General features: G+C 41.7%; 1 protein-coding gene across 2 annotated transcripts in view; it reads right to left on the bottom strand.

The window, feature by feature from the left end:
* LOC148027384 (Transducin/WD40 repeat-like superfamily protein) overlaps window positions 1–26615 on the bottom strand; it is a 186652-nt gene that overhangs the window by 127684 nt on the left and 32353 nt on the right. The window contains exons 1-5 of one of the 2 annotated variants that reach the window (XM_087691966.1): window positions 25433–25457; window positions 25134–25243; window positions 2605–2773; window positions 2365–2465; window positions 2179–2251 (exon numbers count right to left, since the gene is read on the bottom strand). In XM_087691966.1, coding sequence (XP_087548092.1) covers window positions 2179–2251; window positions 2365–2465; window positions 2605–2773; window positions 25134–25181 — 391 coding nt within the window. In that variant the 5' untranslated portion in view covers window positions 25182–25243; window positions 25433–25457. Of the gene's footprint in view, window positions 1–2178; window positions 2252–2364; window positions 2466–2604; window positions 2774–25133; window positions 25244–25432; window positions 25458–26615 lie in introns of those variants that run through there. The other variant, XM_087691965.1, reaches the window with a different exon arrangement.

Raw genomic sequence — 26615 nt, 5'->3', positions numbered from 1 at the left:
CTATAAACTTAATTAGCGATACCCACCCAATTTTAAATTCACGAAAACCCAACATCAAGAAGTGAAAAGAAAAAATAAAGGAATATTTAAAAAAGTTGTGAAACCCCAGGTACTTCACCACGGGTTTCACCAAATTTATTGGTGAAAAAGAAGGATGGCTCCATGCAACTTTATTGGCGAAAAAGAAGGATGGCTCCATGCAGCTTTTTGTCAATTATAGAGCATTGTATAAGATAATGATGAAGAATAAATTTCCTATACCCAATATTGAGGATCTTTTCATCAATCGTAAGAGACAAAAGTGTTCACAAAAATAGTTTCAATATCATGCTACCATCAAACTTAGATTAAAGCCAATGGTATTTTTGAGATGGCATTTAGGACCAAATATGGCACTATGGCTTTTTGCAATGTCATTTTGTCCGACCAATGTGCCCGCCACATACATGAAACTCATGCATTTTGTCTATAGCCATCTATGTCATTTTATGGCAGTCTTCTTTGATGAAGGCACCCTATCTCAAAAGTGGGAATCAAGATGGATGTAGAAAAAGTTAGGGCCATTATAGAGTGGCCACCTCTAATAAAACTAGAAGAGCTATAGGTCTTCATAGGTTTTATCTCAATTTTACCACACTTTCATTCAAGATTATACCAAGATAGCGCCAAGTTAAAATATTGTGGATCTTTATAAATCTTTTGTGGTTGAAACTAATACAAGTGATTTTGCAATAGGTACGGTCTTGTTACAAGAGGGTCCACAAATAGCTTTTGAGAGCAAGAAACTTGACCATGCACAATAGAACTATTATGTTTAGAATAGGGAATTGTATGCAATAGTATATGCTTTAAAGAAATGGCAGCACTACATTTATGGTGCCAACGTAACGACCATGCCTAAACCACAAAAGCATTGGGTGGCTTATCAATCAAACTTATCTAAATGGCTAGACAGCTAGATGGCCTATGCTAACTCAAGAATTCAACTATGAAAGGTATAGAAAAAGGAACTACAACACTGTTGCAGATTCCCTTAGCATGCTGCCCATGATTACTTAAGTGAGTTTTATTCAATGCACTCATGATTTGGTTGAACCCATTAAAGGGAAATGTCAAGAGCTAGGGAATCCAACCAATGGAAAGGACCTCCAGCAAGGAAGGAACATCAAGGGATATTCAAGAGCAATTCAAGAGAAGAAGTTTGCCATAGATGATGGCTATTTACTCTACAAAGGTAGAGTATGTCCTAAAAGATCAATTACTTTGGTGTTGGATATTCTAGGAGTGTAGTGCAAGACACCGAAGGGTTAACAAGACTGTTAAGAGGCACTTTTATTGGTCTGGAATGTATGGCGTCCCAGATCATATGATTATTTTAGTAAGTGCCAGGTCAATAAATTCAAAAGACTAAATTTGGAAGGTCTCCTCCACCCTTTAGAAAGACCCACATTCTATCCATTGTACCAAAAGAAGCCTAAGAAATAATCCTAACTAGGATTAATGCACACCCTCTAGCCCCATGGTTGTTTGACCCCTAGTTATAAGGTATTCGAGTCCAAATATAAGATTTATCATCCTATCTGCTTTTCTTAAAAATATATCAAGTCCTCGTCTAAGCCACACCTATCTTTAAAGAAAAAACTTCAAGTTTAAAAAGCTTCAAGCTCACTATTCCATAGTTTTCTCAAACCAAATACTTACTGAGCTTGGCTTGCTAGCAACCATCCTAACAAACAAAACCCAAACAATATTGGCAAAAAGAAAACTGAAGTTCAGGTTCAACCATGGGCCAAAACCTGATCAACCCTCTGCTTTAAGTTAGAATTGAGGCTTGACGCTTAAGTAGAACACACTCAAATCTTGTAAGTTGTGGCTTGTACTTTAACATAATATTTCCTTTTCCCCCTTCATGAGATCAAACTCATTTCTGCTCTTTCATTACAGATCATCTTCAGCATCAGCTTTCACCACACACTGTGTTTTACTGTTGGGGCATTCAAACAAAAGTAATCATTTATCTACTCTAACAATGTAATCACTTAATCTTTACTGAACATGAGCAGACAACACCACACAAACAGCAATCATAACAGTGTTTGTACTTTAAACAGCACGTAGCAAAACTTTTAACACTTGCCTAAGGATGTTCTCGTAGGAATATTGAATTCCTTCACTTACTTTGCAATGTATATTGCACACCAAAAGTTTGAATGTTGTATGCACGAACAATACCATCAAGATATGCAACATACTGCAGGAAGACACAATCTACATAAATCATTCAAGAATTTCACAAGATATTACGAGCAGATATTCGACCAGATGGACCGAAACCTGTTGCCATATCAAAACCCCAGAACATACCAAAAGAGGACTTCGGGGGTGACATGCAAGATCAGTAATTGGTTTCTTCAAGTCAGTTCTGATCTTTGTGACAGCTTTCGCCCCTTCCACTGTGCCCACAACTGTCCAACATGACAAATAAAAATGCCACTACACTTAACAATGATTTAGGAATGTGCTTCAAAGAAAACCCAGGCTTGCAATCTTTAAAAAGGCTGCATTCAGAAGTATTAGCTATGCTACTGGCATCACAGACCATACCATTGACAATCATTTGCCGATGTGCTCCAAAGAAAAGCCAAGGGTGCAATGGTGTCAATGCTATATGTACTTCAATTGACACCCCAGCAAGCTTATCAGATTTCTTTTCTGGTGAATATAGGACATGTGTATGTTCTGTGTCAATATCACAGGATTTGATTGTCCAGTCCTGCAAATGACAGTTTCATGTCAATTCTGTTTACTGTTTCAAATACAAAAGTACTTTCACTGTCAGATAAGTAAAAATAATGAATCATAAAGCTTAAAAGGCATGGGTAAAAGAGAGCACATTTTTCATAAATAATACCCTACATTGTACCCATACATACTATCCAAGATAATCAGAATGCATTTTGCAAATGGAATTGATAGACCTCCTTCAAATATTAAAACAATCACTGGTCATCTTGATGTTAGGTACAAACCAGGTTGCCATGACTGCGAGAGAAAATGAAGCAGTAATATGAAAGTAAACCTGCAAAATGCAGATGTGCCAACTAAAGAAACCGAAAAGCAGCAAGCAAAAAGTCCTAGCACTCAGCACGGGGAGGGGACTTCCCACTTGTAAGAGTGAAAGGAGGAGCTGGAACATGGGCATACACAGTTTACAAATCCCAACCACCCAGCACATGGTGCAGATACTCCTCTCAAGAGGGAGACGAGAGCTGAAGGATATGAGTTCAGATGATTCCCTACACATTGTGGATTTTCTTGCCCCTCACAAGGCTACAGGGATTGCAAAGAGGGGCAGGAGTGGCATCAGCCAATCCAGGAGGTTAGTGGGGTGACGAGCAGGCAAGCAGGAAGGTCAGTGCTGGTCATCACCCCCCGTCCCATCAGCACCACATAAACAATAGGCAAGTCAATGTCAAGTTTTGGTGCTTGGAACTTACATGGAATGGCGGTTGGAAGGGTAAGAGGTCACATGATGTCAAGGGGAGAGTGAGCGGGTGGTCCGTGCGATTGGGAGATAGGTTTGTGCTAAGAGAGCCAAGAGTCCTTAGGACTGTCCTACACTTGAGGACCCAATCAGTGAAAGGTTATTGGTGCAGTGAGGTGGTTGTCAAAGAGACAAGTCTGCCAATTTCTTGGGATGTCCTGCCGTTCAGGACCCTAACAATCCGTGGGGAAATGGGCTCGGGGGTTGAGGATAGAGCCAACTGACTGAAGTCATTGGATACCCTCAACTTGAGGACCCATACGTATATGTGCACGTGCTTTTTTTTTTGGGTGTAATATAAGCACTACTCCTGCTTTCCCTTGTCTTTAGGTGGTGGAAGTAAGGGCTTTAGTGAACGCTCAAAACAAGCTTTGCACATCAAGTATCCCTTGATAGAGATACGAGCGCTCATTGGGGTAGATGGCAGGAATGGGTAATCATAGCTGGTAAAGTAACTTTCGTTCATATCTTCCAAGAGGTTGAGACAGAAGGACCGCAACATGGTAGCCCAAAGGATCAATCTGGTCATGGCAATCCTTGCGTTAATATCAAAAAATAAGGGATGCAGCCTTTCCTCCTCTACAGCTCTTTTCTAGTTCATTAGAACCAGCAACTTAAGATAATTGTATGTAGTTGATAAGGCTGGGTCGGGACAATTCTAGAAGGTGTCCACGAAATTGCAGAAGGAAGGGACTAGATCCCATTCTTGGAACCTCAAGCTATCTTCACGATCTTTGGCGTTGATGTTGAAGATGAAAGGATAGTCATATCTGACATGAAGGTCAAGGTTGAAGTCAACCCCATGCCTCTATGGGTAGGGTAGGTAGGTAAAGTTTTCTCTCTCTATAGAAATAGCTCCACAAAAGGCCATCCAAGCTTCATTGATGGCTTCGAGGATGGGGTTCCTCCAAGCTGGAAGCGCATCAAACCCTCGCACCTTCTTGGGTGTTTCCAACATCTCGTTCTGCTACTAGCCTTCCTCCTACTACTGCCATAAGTTAAGGTTTTGGATTTTCTATTCAATCCATTGCTTCCCCAACGCCTCACCCACCTCAATCACTTGGTTCATAATGTTGACTAGAAGTATTAACATTAGCTTTTGTGTCATGGTGAAGGTGAAAATCATTGGTGCATCTAATGGCTCTCTTCTCTCTAGTTCTCTAGTCTTCTCTTCCAATCGGATGATGACCACCTTTGGTTCTTTCAAGAATGGTATATCCGGTACCTGTTGAGGTGCTTTAAGCACAACTTCATCCAACTACTTCTTCCGCCCTTGTTTTGGATCCTTAGGTGCATCTGAAGAAGTAGATTGATCAGGAAATTGCTCTATGTTTGGTTACTCAAGATGGAATCCTAGATCCTCCGCCAGCAGCCACATCCCAATCTCTTGTGTAAATCAAGGGTGGTGTCAATGCAAGCTCCTCTTGAATCACAAAGCCCAGTCTCGTCAGCTATTCCTCAGTGAGCCCTTCTTCCTTAAGTTGGTGTATCACTTCATCTCTTGTGATCTTATACTTGAGTGGCTAAGGCAATGGTCCTAAGGTGCTTTGAAGAGCCTCTCTAGCCATTTGCAATTTTCTTTTAAGCCCTTCCATTGTGTCCTCAATTGGCTTGATGATTTTTGTTAGAGCTTTCGTGAAGCTCCTCTAGTGAATCTTCATTATTATCTCTACCATTTCAGTCTTATCCCTGGCCACTTCCTTGTCGTGCCTTGCTTTCGCGAGACTGCGAGCAAGCCCCTGCATAGGTCCTACACTTCTCTTCTCTAGCTACTCAATCTTTTTCTTAGCTTGCTCCAAGCCCCAATCCTGCCACTTGTTAATGCTTCCAACATGGTAGTTTGCCCCTTTTTGCTTCACTTGACTCCTCCTTTTCCTTAGTTAATTCCTCCACCTTCTATTCAATGCGCTCCTGGTTCTTAGTGCCTTCTTCCCATTGCTCTACCAATTTGAGCAACCTAGTCTTCATCTAGAATATTTCCTCTTCATCGCATAGCAGTGGCTGATTTGGTCTGCTTGTTGTTTTAGCTTGCCTTCTAATTGGGCAATGATGGTTGTGGTTTCCTTATGGCACGTCTCCCATCTTTCCATGTTCTCCTTTTCTTGCTCATACTGGCACAGCACTTCCTCATACTTTTCATTTCTACCCCTTTCCTTGCCAAGGTTGCTACTTCCATCTTAAGGGCGTAGATGTCTCTTGTATAGTACCTTCTCCAATGTCAACACTCCTTGCTTTCTTTCTTTTCCTTTTCCTTCTCCAATGTAAGCACTGCTTGCTTTCTTTCTTTTTCCTTGTGGTCCCTTTGTTCTTCCAGGGTCTTGAGTAGGTCATCAACATCTTGCTTGTGGGTGATAAGGGGCATGTGTAAGGGCGTTCCTTCTGTTCTTGGGACCTTTTCTTCCCTCCCTTCTGATTTTTCCTCTTCCACAACCAATCTTTTTGATCCTATGACAATTGGTCCCTCTGACTTGCTTTTGGAAACCAATGAGTAAATGGCATCTAACCATTGCAACTATTATGCCAAGGTCGCATGGCTGCCTCCTTCACTTGCAAGGGGTGGTGGTACGAGTGGTTTGCTATGTGGTAAGGTGGCTTTTACTACCAATTGGCTTGGTTGGGGTAGTGGTGGTGAAGATTGAACCGGTTCCTTTCCCTTGCCTTCGATTGTCTTAGGCTCCTCCCCGCTTGTGGTGCTCCCCACTTTCTCTGCACTTTTGCTTGAAATTATTCCAAGTTGGGGTGGGTTAGGTGCAACTTCACACTCTGTACTTCTTCCCCTTCCAGTCTCTTCTACTAAGTTTCTTACAGCCTGATGATAATCTTCCCCCTCCTTCCATTCCAACACCTATTTATCTTTCTGAAGTTTAGCTAGGCACTCCACCTCTATCCTTCACAAGGTTGTCCACCTCCGATGGACGAGTCAACTCGTCCGACCCGTCCAATCCCATCTGACATGTCCGTCCCCCTCCAAACCTGTCCTCACTATGGCCATGCATTCTGTACACCAACGGCCAATTTTGTGACCATTTTTCTCCTTTTTTTCAGCGCGTTTCTTTTCTTTCATTTCCTTCTTCTTTCTCTCTTCTCTATTCTTTCTGCCTTTTTTTTCTCTCTTCTCTATTCTTTTCTCTCTCTTATATTTTCCTTCTCTCTTATCTTTCTTTTCTCTCTCTTTGTATCTTTTCTTTCTCCACCACACTTTTGTACATGGTTCTATCAGATCTGACTCTCCTTTCCTTTCCTTTTCTTTTCTATCGATGGAACAATACTACACATGGTTCAACCCTAGTATAGTCCCATCGTATAGTTATTTTCAATATTATTTCATAGGCCACCCACTTATTGTAATGTTATCTTTACCTTACTGATGAGACATTAGACATAGATGTACTCTGGATTTTGTCTCATAGCCCACATTGGCCTTATGTAGACATTAATATATCTTCTTTCTTTCTTTCTTACACAAAGACTCAAGAGAAAAGTTTAAAGATTAAACTAATGAGCTTAAAAACTCTCACCTTCCCTCTCCCTCTCTCATGATTCATCCACATCTCTCTCTCATATATACACAATGACACAATGCCACCATTCTCTCCCATGGGCCACCATTCAAATTTCAAAAGCTGAAATCTGTGTGTGTGTGTGTGTGTGTGTGTGTGTGTGTGTGTGTGTGTGTGTGTGTGAACCCTAAACCCTAAACCACTCTTCTTTTCTATAGAAATCTCCCTCCCCCCTCCTCCATCTCATTGATCCTTTCAAGTTCTCCACCCCTCCTTTCAAGCTCTCCATCTCTCCTACTCTCTCAAGCTCTCTCCTCCCTTAACTTCTCAACAATTCCAACTTCCTCCTCCATCAAGCTCTAGTCTCTCTCTAATCCCTCAAGCTCTCTACCCTTTCCACTCCTTTCTTCAATCATCTCACCCTCCACTCATAACCCTCTCTCTATACATCATCAATGGCACCCTCTCTTTATGAGGCCTTTCGCTTGCATTGTGCCTACTTCAAACCGATGAAGGAGAAATCCAATACTTGCAAGTGGCAATGCAAGTATTGCCCAAAGATTCAAATCTCATCTGTCACTCGCATTCTCATCCACCTTTACAAATTAGGAGGAAAGGCCACACCATGCCTCGGTATTCCTGACGATGTCTATGAAGATTGTCGTCGGAAATACTTGCCATTGAAGCGGCGCAAAAACCTTTCAACGGCAAGTGAGGAGGTGGTCTCTCTCGATCGTGAGATCTCGGATGTAGAAAAGGATCCCTCTCCAACTATCTCAATTTATTCCGTTGGAGGGGCCTCTTCTATCCCGCCTAGAAAAGGCCATTCGAGTTGTGTACCTATTCCCAAGAGACAAGCCACTCTTGCCCAAGCAACAAGGCAAGTTTCCGGTCCTCTCTCCTTTCTCGAGCAGAGGCAAAGATAAGCGGAAATAGAGATTACACACACCATAATTGAGTGCAATCTCTCTTTCCATATTCTCAAAGTGGATCAATGGAAGCAAATGGTGAAAGCCATTGCTGCTATCGGTCCATGCGAGGGATGATACAATGTCACATACAATGACAAGCATACCAAGAAACTCGATGAGAGAGAGAGGATTGACAAGTCCATTGAGCTTATGCGTACCGGTTGCACGGTGGATGCTCTATCCTATTTGATGGATGGAGTGACCACAAAAAAAGAGGAATCATCAACATTCTCGTCTCTTACCCGCTTGGCACATACTTCCTACAAGCGGTGGATACGAGCACAACGCAAAGGAGAACCACACGCTTATTTATGTATCTGCACATACAACAAGCCATCATTGAGGTAATGCTTCTAAATCCATTATTTTGCAATCTCTCTTTTTTTTAAACCTCCCAAATTTATTATAACTTCATCATGTGTAATCTTTTAGCTTGGGCCACAAAATGTGATGCAAGTTGTCACGGACAACGCCTCGAATTGTGCATCTATGGGTCAAAAACTCAAGGCCGAGTTTTCGTCTATATTATGGACGCCATGCATTACACATTGTCTAGATCTTCTTATGAAAGATATAGGCAAGTTGGAGTAGGTGGCAAGAATTATTAACGATTCTTGCACAATCGTCGGCTTCGTCAACTTCCAATTCCAAGTTTTTGTGATTTATCGTTCATACTCAAACTCGGAGTTAAAGAAACCTTCGAAGACTCGATTTGCAGCCATATCGCTTCTCCCTAAGCATCTCTATGATATTCACAATAAGCTATAAAAAACGGTTGTGTCAGATGAGTTCAAGGAGTGGCTTGAAGAGGAGTCCACATCAAGCCAAGTGGAAGTAAAGGCCATTCAAATGCTTTGCTTAAAGGAGCAATTTTGGATGGATGTGAGAGGCATTGTCATTGCCATCACTCCCATCTACAAGGTGCTTTGCATGACGGACATGGAGAGGGCTACTATTAACCTCCTCTTTCATCTTATCGCGGATGCGATAGAGGAGGTACAATCATCGATCATCTTAGATGGGAAGGCCTCTTCTTCATGGTATTTTTTTTATTTTCTTTTTCATTTTTTAATGATTCATATTTCTTTTTAGTTTTAGAATTTATAATTCACATTGTCTCACTCTTTCTTTTCAAATTTCATCTCTAAATCTCCTTCAAAATCTCTATCCTCTTATACCTATTGTAGTGACATCTTGGATACTACCCCTAAAAAAGATAATATTATCTTTTTTACGAAGAAAAGAAGGGAGTAGATGAAGCGACCTATACATGGGTTTGATGGAACTCTTGCATTCCGCTTTCAAAAAACCCTCTCTCTCTTCATGGATACCAATGTCCTTACCAATCGCAATGCCTTTCTTCCAAAGGCTTTGATAGAAGAGCACCATAGTGCCTTTCTCCAAGAGCTCATCAATTATAGAGATCAAAGGGGCACCACTTTCGCATCTACCATTTGTTGCAAGCGAAAATCGTTGGTGAAGCCTCTTTTTGTGGAAATCATTTGGCTACCAACTGCCCCACCTCCCAAGAGTGGCCTTACACATTCTTGCACAGGTTTGAAAATCTCTCCTCCTTTTTCATTTGATTCTAGTTACAACTTGCAAGTTTGAAATTTAAACTTATTTTCTCTTCATATGGTTTAGGATTGTTCGTTAGGTGCATGTGAAAGGAATTAAACCACCTATTTTCTCATACACATCAAAATTCATAATAAGCTTAGCACGCAGCAATTGAAGCGACTAATTTATTGTCGCTCCAATTTACGCATGCTACCCAGTATGCATGAGATGTCTATGGCAAGACAAATATCGTATATTTAATTTTTATATTTTTTAGTTTATAACTTTATTCATAAATTATGAAATATATTTAGAGATGTTTCATTTCTTTAATTTAAGTTTTTCATACTTTAAATGTATAGGTGAATGTGGATGCACTCAAGCTCTCTGCTAGCATACTTAAAAGTGTGACTTACGAGAGAAACTTGGAGAAGCAAATATTTAGGGAGCTTTATTTGGAGTTCATAGAGATAGACCAGCAAGTCTCTCGCACTCGTGCACACCATGCTAGTATTGTTATTTGCCCTTGCACTAGTAGTGATGGAGCTTCCACTTCGGCATTCACATCGGCTATCCATGATGCTCGTGGGACCCTTAAATGCTACACGAGACGTGGGAGTGACTCAAGAAGTACTCCTAGTTCGGCCTACAAGGATATATCTGTCACTACTTCTCACATAGAGCTTAGAGAGCCCGAGTATGATAACGAGGGTAATGTCATTAGTAAGGATGATTTTGTTGAGGAGAGTGATAGCTCCTTAAGCGGCAACCAGGATGCTTCTGCCTTCAATGCCGAGAGTGATATGAGCACTTAAGAGTGATCATGTATCTTGATTCAAATTAAGCCATGAATGATGGCTTTTATCTCAATTCATTCTTGTATACTTCTTGTATGAGATTGCAATGTGGCTCATAATAAAGTTGTTGGTTTCATTATTCATACTACACTCTTGGGTCTTGACTCTTGAGTCTTATTTCAACTCCCTTTTGCACTTACTTTTGACTTGAATCTCCAAGTTTAATAAGTCCAAACATTAAGTATAGACTTAAAATTAAATGTATTTTGTTTCTTCGAGCGTAAGATTGAACGTAGATCCAAGATTTATTAGTCTGATTAGCAATATACTAGTATCGAACTGTACTAATCAGATGCGACAACCCTAGTCCTTCGTAAGTTCTCTAGAACAATCTCCAAGGCGTCTTTCTCTTCTAAGGACGTTTTCTCCTCCTCACCATCTTTCTTTCTGGTCTCTGTCATCTTTCCTCCTTTGGTGAAACCTTTGTTCTTGCTCTTCTCTTGGTTATCCTTGTGTGCATCTTCTCTTGATTTTACTTTTTCTATTTTCTACTTTTGAATGGCCTCTAAATTGGCTTGTTGCACTTCTTTGGCCATTTTCCTTCTCTCCTTTTTAGTCTTCCTTTCCTTCTAAGTCTATAGCTTTTTCTTGGTTTATGATGTCTGAGAGCCCTCTACTTCTTGCATCTATCCCTATTTTCCCTATATATTGGACCTATCTTACTAGCCTCCCTTTCTTTTGAAGTTACCTCCTCCACTAAGGGTGTTGTAATGTCTTCCTAAGGTTCTTGTTACCAACTCCCTAGCTATATTGGGGTCATTCAATGCTCCCTCGATGATGGCAATTAGTATATCTCCAAACCCAACCATGGCAACCTTACCTGTAGCCTTTCCCCTTGCAAGTTTCTTGCTTCCCATCATAACCTCCTTAGACTCAATAGCATCATTGATCACTTTGGCTGCTGCATGGATTGTGCTCCTTGTATTGTTGGGGATAAAGGCGCCACCGCCTAGCCGCCCGTGTATTACTACACCGACAGTCATCGCCACTCACACTGCAGGTGGCGGGCGCTCGTCACAATCTCTTTATTCTTTATTCTTTTAGTGACAGTTTCAATAAAAGAAGGCCCGATTACACATTGTGACTGTTGGAGTTCCCATTTCTTGTCTCTCTCTTTCTTGCTTTTGCTCTCTCGCCATAGCTCTCGAGTGCAAGCTTCAATCCTTCTCTCCTTTCAACTGGTATCAGAGCACGGCTTCCCAACTCTTGAGCTTGGCTCATGGCATTCTTAGCTTCCCATCGACTCCCCACTCGCATTGGGTCTCCTTTCCAGCAGCCATAGCTCATTCTCTTGAGCTCCCGTCACTCCCCGACTTCCCGAGCTTCCTCCCGACCTATTGAGGCACCATCAGGGCATTGACATTGAGATATTGCTTCATTATTTCAGAGATTTATCTCAGTCCACAGGTCTAGGCAAACAGAGTTTTCACAGGTTGGGGACAGTCATAGCTCACACCTCTTGGAGCTTCCTTCACCTAGATCTTGCTTCCAGCCTATCAAGGCTTGCTGAGGCTTGGTGTAGGCCTTCTTTGGCCCCCATTTGTGCCCCCTTTGGGTCCCATTGTTGACATGTGGGACAGCAGACCCCCCTAGCCAGCTCACGTTTTTTTTTTGCACTTGTTTCAAAATCTGGCCCAAAAATCACTCTTTTTGTCATATCTCGAGCATTCAGAACCCGATTCAGGCAAGGTAAGAGTCTAAGTTGGGGTTTTGGCATGCTCCGGACGCGATGGTGATGTCGGATTTACCAAATTCTGATGACAGAATATTCTGCAACAGATTTCAAGTCTGAGACAGCATGTATTTGTATGCCTATGGCTTATGTCATGCTTCTACTAATGTCTATTGATACCGGATCACTTGTGGATGTTATGTCTCTTCTGTGAAACGCATTTGGAGCTGATTTAGCTCAGCCATTGACTGTTTTGAACAATCCCAGATCTGTCCAAAACAGAGCAACCACCTGTTACTTCAATTTTATGCTTACAGGTCGTGGCATTTGATACCCGATTATGCCCGGTTGGTACCTATACATACGAGAATGTATGCCTACGGTTTGCCTATGGATTTGAGCTTGGATTGAGCACTGATTTTCTCAGTTTACAGAGGTTATATGCTGCTGGAAACTTCAGGGCTGAAGCTATTTATGCTACACTTGGGTTATGCCTATTAGTCACGGGGTGCTCCCGGCTACTCGGTATGATGTCATGATGTATTTGGACTATGCCACATGTCTTGTTTATGCTCCGGAATGCTTTTGAGCTGAGATTAGAGCTCGATTTGGGTTTGACTATCACTTCTTTGCAGCTGGCATTTCATCTATGACATGGTTTATGCCTAGGCTACCCAATACGGGTTATGATGTCTTGGTGAATGCTTTATGCTTTGGCTATGGATGGCAGTTGTTTGAGCTCCTCTCGACATTCATTTGAGTATTCCCTTGAGCAGTTGGACATTTACTTGGATTTTTCCGTTACGACTTGGCTCTTTCCATTACAGCCTTGGATGCTATTGAGGCATTGTCTTGGTTACCTATCTTTGGTACTTTGACTTGGTTTGCTTGAGCTGTTAAGCTCGTTTATCCGCCTTTTGAGCCAGTGGGAGCATATTGTATGCTTGACCGACATTGAGCACGAGGTTTATGCTATTTGAGCATTTTGCAGATACTTGAGACTTTGGGATCTCTTACACTTACATGTTACATGGTTCATGCACTGATATCTTGGCATTGCTTTTGACCTGAGCTTGGGCTTTGCACTCTAGTGAGCATACACCTATTGGTGTCAGGTCTTGCCAATGTTATGTATACTTTGCTCTACTGTCCAGGGGATATGCCTACTCACTAACGGATGCTTTGGTGACATGTTTGGGTGTTTGCTCAGGGTCTTGATGACTGTTTGGTGCTGATTTATGCCTATCTATGGCTGGTCATGTCTTGGCTGTCATTTATTAACTTGGTGCAGTGATTTGGTCAGCAATTGACTCTCACAGTACCCTGCTGTCATTTATTACAGCGAGCATATAACTCCGGACTGACATGGATTTTTCATACTGAAATATTCTAAAATTATGTACTTTCACTAGTAGTTGGTGGGCAATAGCTTTGGTTACACTTTTCTCGCCATTTTTCTCTCGATTTTGGTGATGTTTTCATCATTTTCTACAGTAAACAGCAAGCAGTTTTAAACTGTTTGCAGTCTTCCAACCTGCATTATGGCGAGTTTATCCACTGATCATGCTATTTTCAACATCACTAAGCTTGATGGTACGAATTACTCTTATTGGAATAGCCAAATTTGGCAGGTGTTGGTGCAGAAATCGCAGATCAAACCTTTGAGGTTGGGCGGGCATCCGCCTGCAACTATGCCAGATGAGGAATGGCTTGAGCTTGATGAGTTATGCAAATCCACTATTGTATTATCTCTCACAGAACAGGTTCATTACAATGTATTTGAGAAAGAACAGAGTGCATGGCAGTTGTGGGATAAAATCAAGAATCTCTATGACAAGAAAAGTCCAGCGAGTCAGATGTATTGGCTGAAGCAGCTTATGGATCTGCGCATGAAGGAGAATGTGACTATGTCTGCTCACTTGAGCGAGTTCCGTGCTATACTCAAGAACTTGACTTCGCAAGACATCACTTTTGCAGAGGATGTCACTCCTCTTTTCTTGCTTGGTACTCTTAATGAGTCATGGGATGTATTCCGCACTGCATTATGTGCCTCTATTGCTACCTTGAAATTTCTGATATTGAGAGTGCTCTTCTGCAGGAAGAGGTTAACCGTAAGAATTTGGATGCCTCTCGTGTGTCGCATGCTATGACAGTTAGAGGCACGAATGATGGATATGGAAAAAGTGGCAGTGGCCGTGGACGGGATTCTCAGAAATCTCGGTCCAAGTCTCGTGGGAAGTCACGTAGCAAATCCCGTGGTAGGAATGCAGATGTTACTTGTTACCATTGTGGGAAAAAGGGCCATATTAGGCCACAATGCCATGAACTGCGCAATGAAAGGCACAAAGATAAGGGGAAAGACAAAGTGCAGGGTAAGTATTCTGATCGCAGCATAGTGCCTGCAAAGTCCAGTGTTAAAATTGAAGAGATCAATGTTATGCAACCTGAGAATGTTGATGATGATTATATCCTTGCAGCTTCTTCTAGTGCTTCGCAAATGACAAAGATACACTCTATGTATGCACAGTGTTGGCTCTTGGACTCAGGTGCGTCCTTTCATGTGACACCTTGTCAAGAGTGATTTCATTCATACAGTACTGTTTCGGATTCTGTGCGCTTGGATGATGACAACTCTCTTGATATTGTGGGCATTGGTAATATTAGGCTGCAGTTTTCTTCTGGCAGCAGTTTTGTTATGCAGGATGTATGTCATGTACCTCCTTTGACACGCAATCTCATGTCAGCTGCACAGCTTGATGATGGAAGTTATCATGTATCTTTTGGAGACTCTACATGGAAGATCACTCGTGGCAGACTTGTGATTGCGAGAGGTGCCATTGTTTGTGGGTTCTATCCCACACGTATCTCTTTGGCATGCCCATTTGGGCCATATATCTTTGAAGGGAATGAAAATGCTTTCTGGTTTGCAGTACTTATCACCCCTTGATTATGCTTGTTTTGATTCATGTGAGCATTGTCTTTATGGCAGGCAAACTAGGTCTACGCATAAGAAGTCTAGTAGGCCACGCATGAGTAAACCCTTGGCATTGGTACATTCGGATGTCTATGGGCCCATACCTTGTCAGTCTATGGGTGGTGCCAAGTATTTTGTTACTCTCATAGATGATTTTTCACGGAAAGTTTAGGCTTATCCCATTAAGCTGAAATCCGATGTCTTAGCTGTGTTTCAGAGATGGCTTACATTGATTGAAAACCAGTCTGAGTATAGGCTAAAATGCCCAAGGACAGATAATGGGGGTGAGTATGTCTCACGTGCTTTTGAGTAGTTATGTGATGAGAGGGGTATTAAGTGTCAGTTGACCGCCCCCTACACCCCCCTCCAGAATGGTTTGGCTGAGCGAATTAATAGAACTATCCAAGAGCGTGTACGTAGTATGCTTAGCCACGCAGGCCTACCACAGAGCTTTTGGGCTCAGGCAGTTAGTACAGCTGTGCATATCATAAACAAATCACCTTCTAGTGGTTTGGATTTCCAAGTTACCGAGGAGGTATGGACTGAAAAACCTCCCTCCTATGCGTATCTCCGTGTCTTTGGATGTGAAGCATTTTGCCATGTGCCCACGGACAAGAGAAGTAAGTTGGATCCTAAGAGTGTCAAATGCATTTTCCTTGGTTATGGGGATGCAGGCGAGATGGATTACTATCTCTGGGATCCACAAGCGCGGAAAGTCATCCGCAATCATGATGTAGTCTTCCATGAAAACAAGATATATAGGCAACCTGAGAGAGTTGTTGAGATCCGCAGGGTCATATTTCAGGAGGAGCCAAGAGCTCCCGCACAGCCAGTTGGACAGCCTACAGCTGCAGCATGAGCATCCGCAGGGTCATATTTCAAGAGGAGCCAAGAGCTTCCGCACAGCCAGTTGGACAGCCTACAACTACAACAGATGCTCATGGTCAGGGTGTTGGACGAGCAGCTGGGCACGCAGCAGAGCCTGCCGTGAGACGGTCTACTAGAGACAGACGTGCACCTGATAGATTTCAACCCTCAATGCATTATGTCTTGGTTATAGATGCAGGAGAGCCTTTCACTTATGATGAGGCTATGCACAAGGGTGATAGTCACTCCTGGGAGAGGGCTATGCAGTCTGAGATAGACTCCTTGCATAAAAATAAGACTTGGGATTTGGTTTCCTTGCTTAAGGGCAAGAAGGCTTTGCCATGCAAGTGGGTGTACAAGCTGAAAAGTACCCCTGGACACCCCAAGCCGGCATACAAGGCTAGATTGGTAGCAAAGGGTCTTAAGCAAGAGCATGGTGTGAACTTTGATGAGGTCTTTACTCCTGTGGTTAAGATGACCACCCTGCGCTTAGTCTTGCCTTTGGTTGCTCACCTTGACTTGGATTTATACCAGATGGATGCTAAGACGGCTTTCTTACATGGGGACTTGCATGATGAGATTTATATGGAGCAGCCTAAGGACTTTGCAAAACCTAGCAGGGAGCACCTAGTGTGCAAATTGAACAAAAGTCTTTATGGCTTGAAACAGACACCTAGGGAGTGGTATCATAAGTTTGATGCCTTTATACAGTCACAAGGCTACAGCAGGAGTGCTATGGATCCGTGTCTTTACAGAAGAAAGCCCGTGATGGTTCTTTATTGATTTTGATACTCTATGTGGATGATATGCTGATAGCAGGGAAAGCTCATGATGAGCTAGATGCTCTTAAGGCTCGGCTTAAAAAGTGCTTTGAGATGAAAGATCTGGGACAGGCCTCTCACATACTTGGTATGCGGATTAGACCGCGACAAGCATCAGGGACTCCTCTACTTGTCACAGAGGAAGTACATTCATAAAGTCCTTGAGCGCTTCCGCATGCAGGACGTAAAGCCTATTGGCTGTCCATTGCCTTCTTATGTGAAGGTATCACAGGCTGATTGTCCGCAGACAGATGAGCAGAGGGCTGAGATGGCCAAGATTCCCTATGCATCCGCAGTGGGCAGTCTTATGTATGCCATGATCACCACTCATCCAGATATTGCCTTTGCAGTTGGTGTTGTGGCATGCTATATGGCTATGTTGCTATATGGCTACACCTGGCAAGAAGCATTGGGATGCCGTGAAGGGTATCATGAGGTACCTGAAGGGCACTGCAGATATGTGCATATGCGATGGCAACCAGGATACAGGAGTCGTGGGGTACACTGACTCTGATTATGCAGAACATGCAGATAGTAGAAAGTCCACTTCCGGATATGTATTCACCTATATTGGAGGTGCTGTTTCTTGGATGTCCAGGGTGCAGAAATGCACGGCCCTTTCTAATACACAGGCCGAGTATGTTACAGCCATTGAGGCTTGCAAGGAGGCCATTTGGTTGGGTCATTTTGTTGCTGACCTTGGTATTGATGCTATCCCTACACTGCATTCAGATTCTATGAGTGCTATTCAATTAGCCAAGAATCCGGTCTTCCATGCGAAGACGAAACACATTGAGGTGAGGTATCACTTCATACGTGGGGTCGTTGAGGACAAGTCTATTGACCTTATCAAGATCTCGACTGACCAGAATCTTGCAAATCTACTCAGGAAAAGCCTCTCTACAGAGCGCTTTGCCTTCCTCAAGAGGTTGATGGGCGTGGGATGAGATGACGTCTTTCCTCATCCTGTTGTATATGTGTTCATGTTGTACTGTCTTTTTCCTTTTTCTTTTCACTCCTCACTAGGGCGAATTCGCCTTTAAGTGGGAGGTTGTTGGGGGTAAAGGCGCCTCCGCCTAGCCGCCCGTATATTACTACACTGACAGTCACCGCCACTGCACACTGCAGGTGGCGGGCGCCTGTCACCGTCACTTTATTCTTTATTCTTTTAATGACAGTTTGAATAAAGGAAGGCCCGGTCACACATTGTGACTGTTGGAGTTCCCATTTATTGTCTCTCTCTTTCTTGCTATTGCTCTCCCGCCACAGCTCTCGAGTGCAAGCTTCGTTCCTTCTCTCCTTTCATGTATAAGCATTCAAATCCACATTCCTCAAGTGTCCTGTAACCAAATCGTCAAACATGCCTAAGTGGATCCTATTTTCCATAGGCCCCAGTTTTGCCTCATTAGCTGTCCCAGGGATAACAACACCTGAGTGGACACAAGGGCTGCTAGCAGTCCTGTGTTGACCTCATCGAATTTGTTCCTTCTTGATGACTAAGCTTCTATCTCCAAGTCCTGTTGAGGCAAGGTAGGTTCACCTAGTTGGTTGTGCGGTTCCTGCCCTTGGCTCGCCAATGGTCATATGTAAGTTCGAGAGGAAGGCAACTCTATATTGGACATATCTTGATCCTCATGGTCTAGTATTGACTCTCCTATATGCACTTGAGCTTCCTCTACCCAGCCTCCCTCTTTCTAGTCTTTGGGGTTGAGGTTTCCGGTTCTACATCCAGTACTCTTCTCCCTGACATCAATGTAGTGGCACTATCACTTTTTAGGTTGATCTTTCATTTAGCTATCTTCTTCTTCTTCCTATTTTGTTTACCAAAAGGTCCAAGCTCCAGATTGCAAAAAGGTGAAAATCCAAATTACTAGGACACTCAAAAATGCCTCCTATGAGTGGCTCTTGAGGCATGGGGATGATAAGCACTATTCCTCAAAGAAGGGCCTTGTTATGATGCATCATCTCCATGTATTATTGCCTTGGCTAAAGAGTCATCACTCAAGTTTGAACTTGAGTATGTGGGTCTCTTGCAAGTCTAGTGCTCAATGCCAAGAGGGAAGACCGTACTTTTATGACATCTTAACAAGCTCCAAAACTTGCCCAAGATGTGATTAGTCTATCCCATGAGATTGTGGAACCACATAGGTGATTACCCAATCTCCTATGACTCTCTATGGAGTGATGTAGCTCAAGGGCACAATCACCAAGCGATTCTGCAAGGTCATAAGCTACCCCTTCGACTTCAGAGCGGAATCCCTATCAATGGCTTAGTGATCTCCAACATAAATAAGTAGATCACTAAGTCAAGCGCATGTCATTCTCTCCAAACCCGAAAAGGCAAGCTAGACACTAGACTATGTCTAGTCACCCACTTCCTTATATCACTCAATACCAAAAGAGTAGATATGCAAGGGGAGGCTATGGCTGGTGCTAAAACCTGCAATTTCAGTAAAAAACCTGCAATTCCCATGATCAATGGTCGTGCGAATGAAAGGACACTAATTCAATCAAAACTATGTCTTGCAAGGAGCCTAAACTAGCCTTTTAGGTGTCCCAAAAAGCCTGCAATAGGCCTTTTAGTTGTCCCAAAAAGCCTGCAAGGAGCCTAAACTAGCCTTTTAGGTGTCCCAAAAAGCCTGCAATAGGCCTGCAGCCACACCCCCAAATCCAATTGATCCAAAGCTCCTCTCTTTCAGAGAATTACAGTAAATTTACTGATACGCAAGTGCAAATCAACTTTCTTTACAATTCACGTCTTACCTCCTCATACTATGCCCTTTCTTGCACCCATAGAAGAAAACTAGTTAACATTGCAGGAGACTATCTCTATATACCCTGCAACTTCTTCAGTTTTTGTGATTGGAGAACCTCAACTTTCAGAAATTTGCAGGTTGATGACCTACTGTGGCTGCATACTTCAAGTTTTAGGCAAATCTAAAAGCTCTATTTCATAGACAGTTGATTAGACTAGCTAGCTACTCTAACTAGTTTGGCACCCTATTTGTCCTGAATGAATCTTATGACCACTAATTCAGCAAAAGTTCAGAGTTTTTCTCAAGAAAATCACAGTATCATGAAATCATGATTTCCAATGCAATCTCAGCCCTTCAAAACTGAATATTATCCTAATTTTCTAATGCTAAAAGATCAGCACTCAATGTTTACCCATGCACCCATGCTTGTGCTTTTTGGGCTGCTTGCCAACAATGACTACAACTACCTAGTTGTCTTCTAATGCTTTGCCCATGGTATAATCATAATTCTTCATAAAAAGCACGATGAAAATAAGGGGAAATCAACAAAAAAGCAGAGATTTACTAAACTCAAATCCCTTAGACACACAGATTTAATGATTGTTAGTCGGTGCCTAGAATGCAAGTTCAAACCATACCCGTCAAGTGGTGATGTCTTATTTTTGTATTTTCAATATTTTTATGTTCCAAAAAAGTAAGTTTCCTAAATCTAATCAATCTTTTGAAATTCAATCCTACTCTAAGAACACGAAAAACCACCACGGATCAATTCCCTTCCAATCTGCCCTTCTTAAACTAAGATGCACGAGGTTTCCACATCAAGCTCTTCATGGTGAGAAAGTCCATCTTGCTCAAGCTTGGTGTATTCCAAGGTCAATGGTTGAAGACTCGACGAGAGAGATTCCATCGTGTCCCAGCAATGGAACCAAAATATAGGATCACCTCGCCTATAGGCCAGATCTAGACAAACACACATATCAATCATGCACCCTCTCTAACTAAGATGTCTCACAGTCTCTCACCCTACAAGCTCTCCTACCATCTACTCCCACTCACTCTGGACTAAATCTCCAACCTATCAAGCAAGAAAAATAAATCAAGTGAACAGCCAAATCTAGAGAACTCACCAACTGTTGTAGTCTAAACTCCGTTGATAAGCTTCAAAGCTCTGACAATCCCATCAACCACACTCGCAAGCTCCACACTTCTCGCTTCTCCATCTCTCATGTACAAGAAGTCGATGTCCTCCACTTACTTCTCCAAGCTGAAGCACCCCACCCCCCCCAAAAGCCCTCTCAAGCTCTCTAGCTTTTGTCACACACTCTCTTTCTCTACCTCTCAAACTGGAAAACCCAAGGAGAGAAGAAAAGATGGAGATGTTATAGACAAGGTGCAGGGGAGCAAGCTCATAAGCCCACTTGGAAAAGAAAAAGAAAAAGCTTCAATGAGGATCAACACAAAAAGAGAATAGGGATAATCTTTTGATTATTAATCATTTGGAATGCTTACATTAAGATTTTTTCAACCTTATATATGAATTTTGACTTTTAAACCTTGGGCAAGGCCTAATTCTCATCAATGCCCACTGTCTATTCCTTTCAAGCCTGCCTTCAAGGTCCTGTGACCCTTCAAATTATCTAATTCCTTGAAAAACCTGATTCACTACACTGGTACACTATTAAATGCACTTTAATTTACAATTTGCACAGGAGTGAGCCTAGCACTCAAAAGAATTTAATTTTTTTTCATTTTTCCATTCAAGCCCTATGATATTTCAATGTCAATATATTTGTCATTTTTCGTGCCACGAAATACTTTGTCCCTTTCTGCTATCTACACTTTCCAAATTTTGAATTTTTGTAAATTTTCTTAATTCCCGTCTTTTGATCTACTTCTCTCTTTTCTCCACCTTTTGTCACAAGGACATGAAAATTTCATACTTTGCTTATGTTTAATTGACATTTGATTAAAGAATTGATCAAATGTGCAATTAAAAGATGCACATGTGTTGCACATGTGAGGTGCAAGCTACTTTTTCACAGTTGATGACCGAAGAACCCTGTGAAAAAGATGGGTGTCAAAGGCAAAAGTTGTAACAAGTTACACTTATTAGATTCTAGGTGAATATTGGTGTCAATTTGCCCCTAGGACCATTAATTGGCCATTAAGTGTCAGTGGTGACACTAGGGACTAGGCATTAATTAATGGATTAATGCTTGTCCAAGGGTCAATTAATGCATGGGACCACTTTGGGTTGCAAATGGCCTAGCCAATTCATTTTTGGATGGGCAAGGACAATTTTCTGGGCATGGATTAAGGGCTGAATTAATTTTCAGAATTAATTAATTCTGAAAATTAAGTAAATGGCTGAAAATTGCTGAAAATGGATTAAGAAAGCTGCCACTTGGCAAAACTTTCCTATGTAAGTGGGGGAAAGGCTAAATAGGGCTGAAGGGAGAGGGAAATCTCGTTTTTTCATTTTGGAGTTGTTGGGAAGAGGTGTTGGACTGTTGCTGCCAGCTTTTGGGGCCATTTCCCAGTCATTGGAGACCATTTTGGTGATGGAGATTGCATATTCTTGACCTTGGGAAGCTGGCAATTGCTGCTAATGCACTTTCTCCTGAAGATCACAGTCTTTGATGCTCCTATTGTTGTTGGTGCATCCGTTTGGGGCTGGTACAGCAGGGCAGCAGCTGATTTTGATCAGTTCTTCACGATAAATCTCAGAATTTTCTCTCTCTACAGCATTCTCTCATCTCCTTCAACCTATGCTCAGTCATTCTCAACAATTCTCAGCCATTCGAAGGAGATCTCAGCCATTTTTGGTGGGCTGATCTGTAATTTCTGCAGTAAACCCTAATTTACAGCAAAAATTAAGGTTTAACAGCCACCTTGAGATCCGTGCCAGAGATTGAAGGCTCAAGGGACTGAAATCAACAGCTAATAATTCAAGATTATCAAGGGATTTCAGAAGCCAATCCATCCAGAATTGATTTGGGGCAGCATTTGGCCAGCCAAGGGTCAAATTGGAGAAGAAGTCCTGCGTGAATCAAGGGGCAAATGACCCAAAAGGCTTGCTGGTCATTTATGACAGCAAGAGCAATTGGTTAGCAGGAGGAGATTGAAGAATCTTGAGTTGTACTCCTTCCAATTGAATGAAAGCTAAAGAAATACCACAAGGGGTGCCAATTTTGGAGCCAACAGGGTGTCTACTATCCAAGAATGTTATGATAAAGTGTGTATTTCATTTTATGTGCATTTATTTATTGCTGTAATTAACTCTTAAATCAGGTTATCACCACCAATTCCAAGAAGGAAGGCTGGTTTCACCTTTTCTTGCTTCTTGGCCATTTTCTTTGCTTTTTTGAACTCGTAACTAGTTAACGCATTGAATGCAAAGAACTATTTGCTACACATAAATGCTTTGCATGTGAACAAGAAAGGGCATAAGGCAAAAGATGTCCTAATAGACAATGATTTGAAAATTTTGAGGATCTAGCTAATCCTAAGGGCAAATGGCTTGAAACCTAGTATGTTTTTAAAGAAAAGGTATGTTAGAGGCCAAATTCCCATGCACATGGATTCAAATGGATGGAGGATGATGGCTTGAAAGATCATCCTCAACAGTTGCAGCCTTCCCTCATTCTCTTTTGGCAAGTTATGGCACTTTCGATAGCTCCTTGCTATCATTCCTCATTTGGGTCAAAGGCATGGCTCACCCATGCCCAACTAGACTTTTCTAGAGTATTTTGTTTGAGGCCTTTCTACTTCCATTGGCCTATGGTGGCCTCCCATTGGATTCTCGAGGGGGTTCTTACTCCTTGGCTTGTGCTCATCATCAATGAACTTCATTGACAGTGGCACTCTTCATGCTACTCTTTTGATTCATATCCAGCCTTCCATCACATCTAGGATGTGCAAGGGGTTGTTAGTAGTCTTGTGTCATGTTTGGTCGTTTCTGTCATTTTATTAGTCCTAAACACTTTAGGTGGAGTTTACACCACCGCATTTCATTTCTGGCAGGGTGGACACTTTGAGAATGGACGGGCTGATCTACGTTGCCATATTTTGGACCATGACCAGTTATAGTGTGTGAGTTGTGGCATCACTTTGGCTATTTATAGGCAGCCCCGCTGCCCTAACTCCATCCATCCATTGTTCATTCAGCTAGACCTCCTTATTCTTTTGTCTCATCCCCCTACCTCCATCTCGCACCTACATTGATGTTCCCAATTGCATGTCAGGGCTGACTGCTACAGCCTTGTGTCATTTAGTCTATTGTCAATTTGTTCCTTCTTTCTCCTACATTTCTTTCAGCATCCATGATCTCTATTCCCTCCTTATTCACTTTCCTTTCTACCCATTATTATTCAACAAGATACAAAAATGGATTTGGGATCATTGACCTAGACCGTTCAAGGAGAATTGATTGTTAAGCTCGCCCGTCTTCCAAGTGAGGAGCCTTGGAGAGGTTACGATTGTTGATTTGGTGGAGACTAGACTAGAGTCTCGTAGCAATCAACCATCACTTGGATTTTTTATCAAATTAAAGGTAGAGACTTCAGGCGAGATGTAAAGATCTAGTATGTAATTATGCTTATCTCATCTTGTCAATGTTGTAAGATAGGAAAAGGCACCCTCATCTCTTCAAAGATCACATCAAGTTACACAAGCTGATCTCCAACATGCTCAAAGATGGAGACTATGGAGACTTGGAGGAAGACAATTGACAATGCAGTCTAATTATCACAGGGTTCTAGACAATTAGAGGACAAACTTGTTACTTGACTCCACAAACCTTTTCTCACCAGCAATCAAGGATCCTTCTCATTTTCGGTCGGAAAGGATAGCAGACTCACAAGGAAGGATGTTGATTTGACAAAGTATGCAGGCTGCACTGATCAAAGAGTTAGGGTATTAGCTCTTTGTGATAGATCCAGGAGTGGGTCTGGAGAGATCCCTTCTAGACAAGTCACTTCGCTTCAATGTATGACCAGATTAGGGAGGAATCAAATGAGTAGAACCATACAGACTTACAGCAGCTTCGTAGCATTGATATATACACTTCACCACTCAAGCTTATATGGGGACTTCTGAAGGACCTTACAAAGAGAGCTCTAGGTGGAAAACTTCCACACTTTCATTGGTCTATGCCACATAGATGACAGAGACCACATGGAAACTCAATGTATATGACAAGACATGAGGCCTTTCTAGCCACTTGCATTTGTTCCATCCAAGAATTACACAAACGGTTTGCATCACAGATCTCCCAACTTGTTTTTCTGATAGATCTTATGCTAGATATTTTTCCCAAGAAGGTGGCCAAGCTCAACTTTATCTCTCTATGTTTACTTAACTCATTATTTGCGATTCTCGCCTTGTATTCCACCATGGTGATGTTTATTGCTGACAGCTCTTCAATAGAAACTAATTTTCTTAGCAGGAAAAGGACACCACTGCTATTCAACCATTTGGAAAAAGTAGATGTGCATGCCAAGTTGATTAAAGGACATCCTTAAGGGTAAAGCCAGATTCTACACATTACCAACTGCTACCAGGTGCTTAGAGATCAGGTAAAATTTAGCAGACAATATTATTGTGATCTAACCTCGAGGACAGCAATGATACTGTGACCACCAGCAGGACTATAGGCCATTCGAACAGCAGGAGCACCCACATCAATGCTTGCAAGTTTGCATCCTGTAAGAACATCATATTCTGCAACAAACAACAAAAACAATGATGCTAATCTTTTCAAAATATTTCGCTATAGAACACAGCCTAAAACTACAACTGCAAAACTAGGCCTCTGACTTTCAAGTCTGTCAATGAGCAAGCTTCTGTAAACACTAATGTTGTATGCTATATCAGTACACAAACTTCGAACAGAAAATTCATTAAACATACAGGTTATCCAGTGCCAACTGTAAACTCTTTCATCATGACAGATCATACATCATGGAGACTTCATCAAAAAAGGTTGGATCCAGCTTAAACAGCACATTCACAAAACATTTGAGTAATCCAGTGCCAGCTGTGAGCTGTTTAATCAAGAAAGATCATACATCATTTAGACTTAACAAGAAAAAGTTGGGTCCAGCTCACACAAATATCTCATGAACAGACTCAGCCAAAACATATGAACCTTGTGCGTGTCACATGGAGAGTTTCACGAATCGGTCAAGCATCTAAGACTGATCTATCAGTTTGCAAGTGGGTATTTGCAAATGCCTAATCAAGAAAGTGGCATTTCTTTACTAATGCTTTTCTCTGTCACTTCCAAGGCAGCTACCACCTGAAAGGCCTAAGAATCATGCCATGGATCTTATGCCTGCATACACATACGGGTACGAAAGTATGAAAAAAGTATGTTTCACTAGTACTGTTTGAACCATACATGACCTGAAAAGTTAACATACTTTTCTAGTATACATTTAATTAACCACTATTTCCCATGACACATGGATTTTAAAGCGCACATTATAATGTGAAAACTTGACAAATTTTGAACCATAGATGACCTGAAATTTTAGCATACTTTTCTACTAGTATACATTTAATTAACCACATTTTCCCATGACACATACACATTTTAAAACACAAATTACTATGTGAAGACTTGATATACTTGAGCCACATCATGTAGACATTGTGTAAGCTTGTAGACTCACCGTAGACATTAGATCCAAAGAACAAAGAAAAAATTAACCTAAAACAGTCCAAAGCAGTATGCTGATCTAGAGAAGTGGATTGAACTACTCAACAAAGTCTTAAGTACACAAAAAGGGTTGCTAGATAAGAAGTCGATTTTTCCAAATAACAAGTCGCTTGGGCCCTATGGAGTAAAATCACAGAAGTTTTGGGGACGCTAAGATATAATCATTAAATTTTAAGCACTTCAGACTGTTTGTTTTAAAAAATTTGACAAGATAAGTATGTTATGAATAACATACTTTCATACTTTTCATACGTTTGCAAAGAATATTATCCGAAAAATACTTCACCGATGGGACAAGTATGTTATGCATAACATACTTCATTTTTTTCAAACATTTGCAAACGTTTGTTTGCTCAAACATACGAGTATGAA

The sequence above is a fragment of the Lygodium microphyllum genome, chromosome 13 (genome assembly GCF_053477565.2).
Source record: "Lygodium microphyllum isolate KBCC chromosome 13, Lygodium_microphyllum_v1.1.10, whole genome shotgun sequence".
Lineage (NCBI taxonomy): Eukaryota > Viridiplantae > Streptophyta > Polypodiopsida > Schizaeales > Lygodiaceae > Lygodium > Lygodium microphyllum.
Note: the sequence above shows the minus strand (reverse complement) of the source record. Positions and strands in the feature narration are given on the sequence as shown.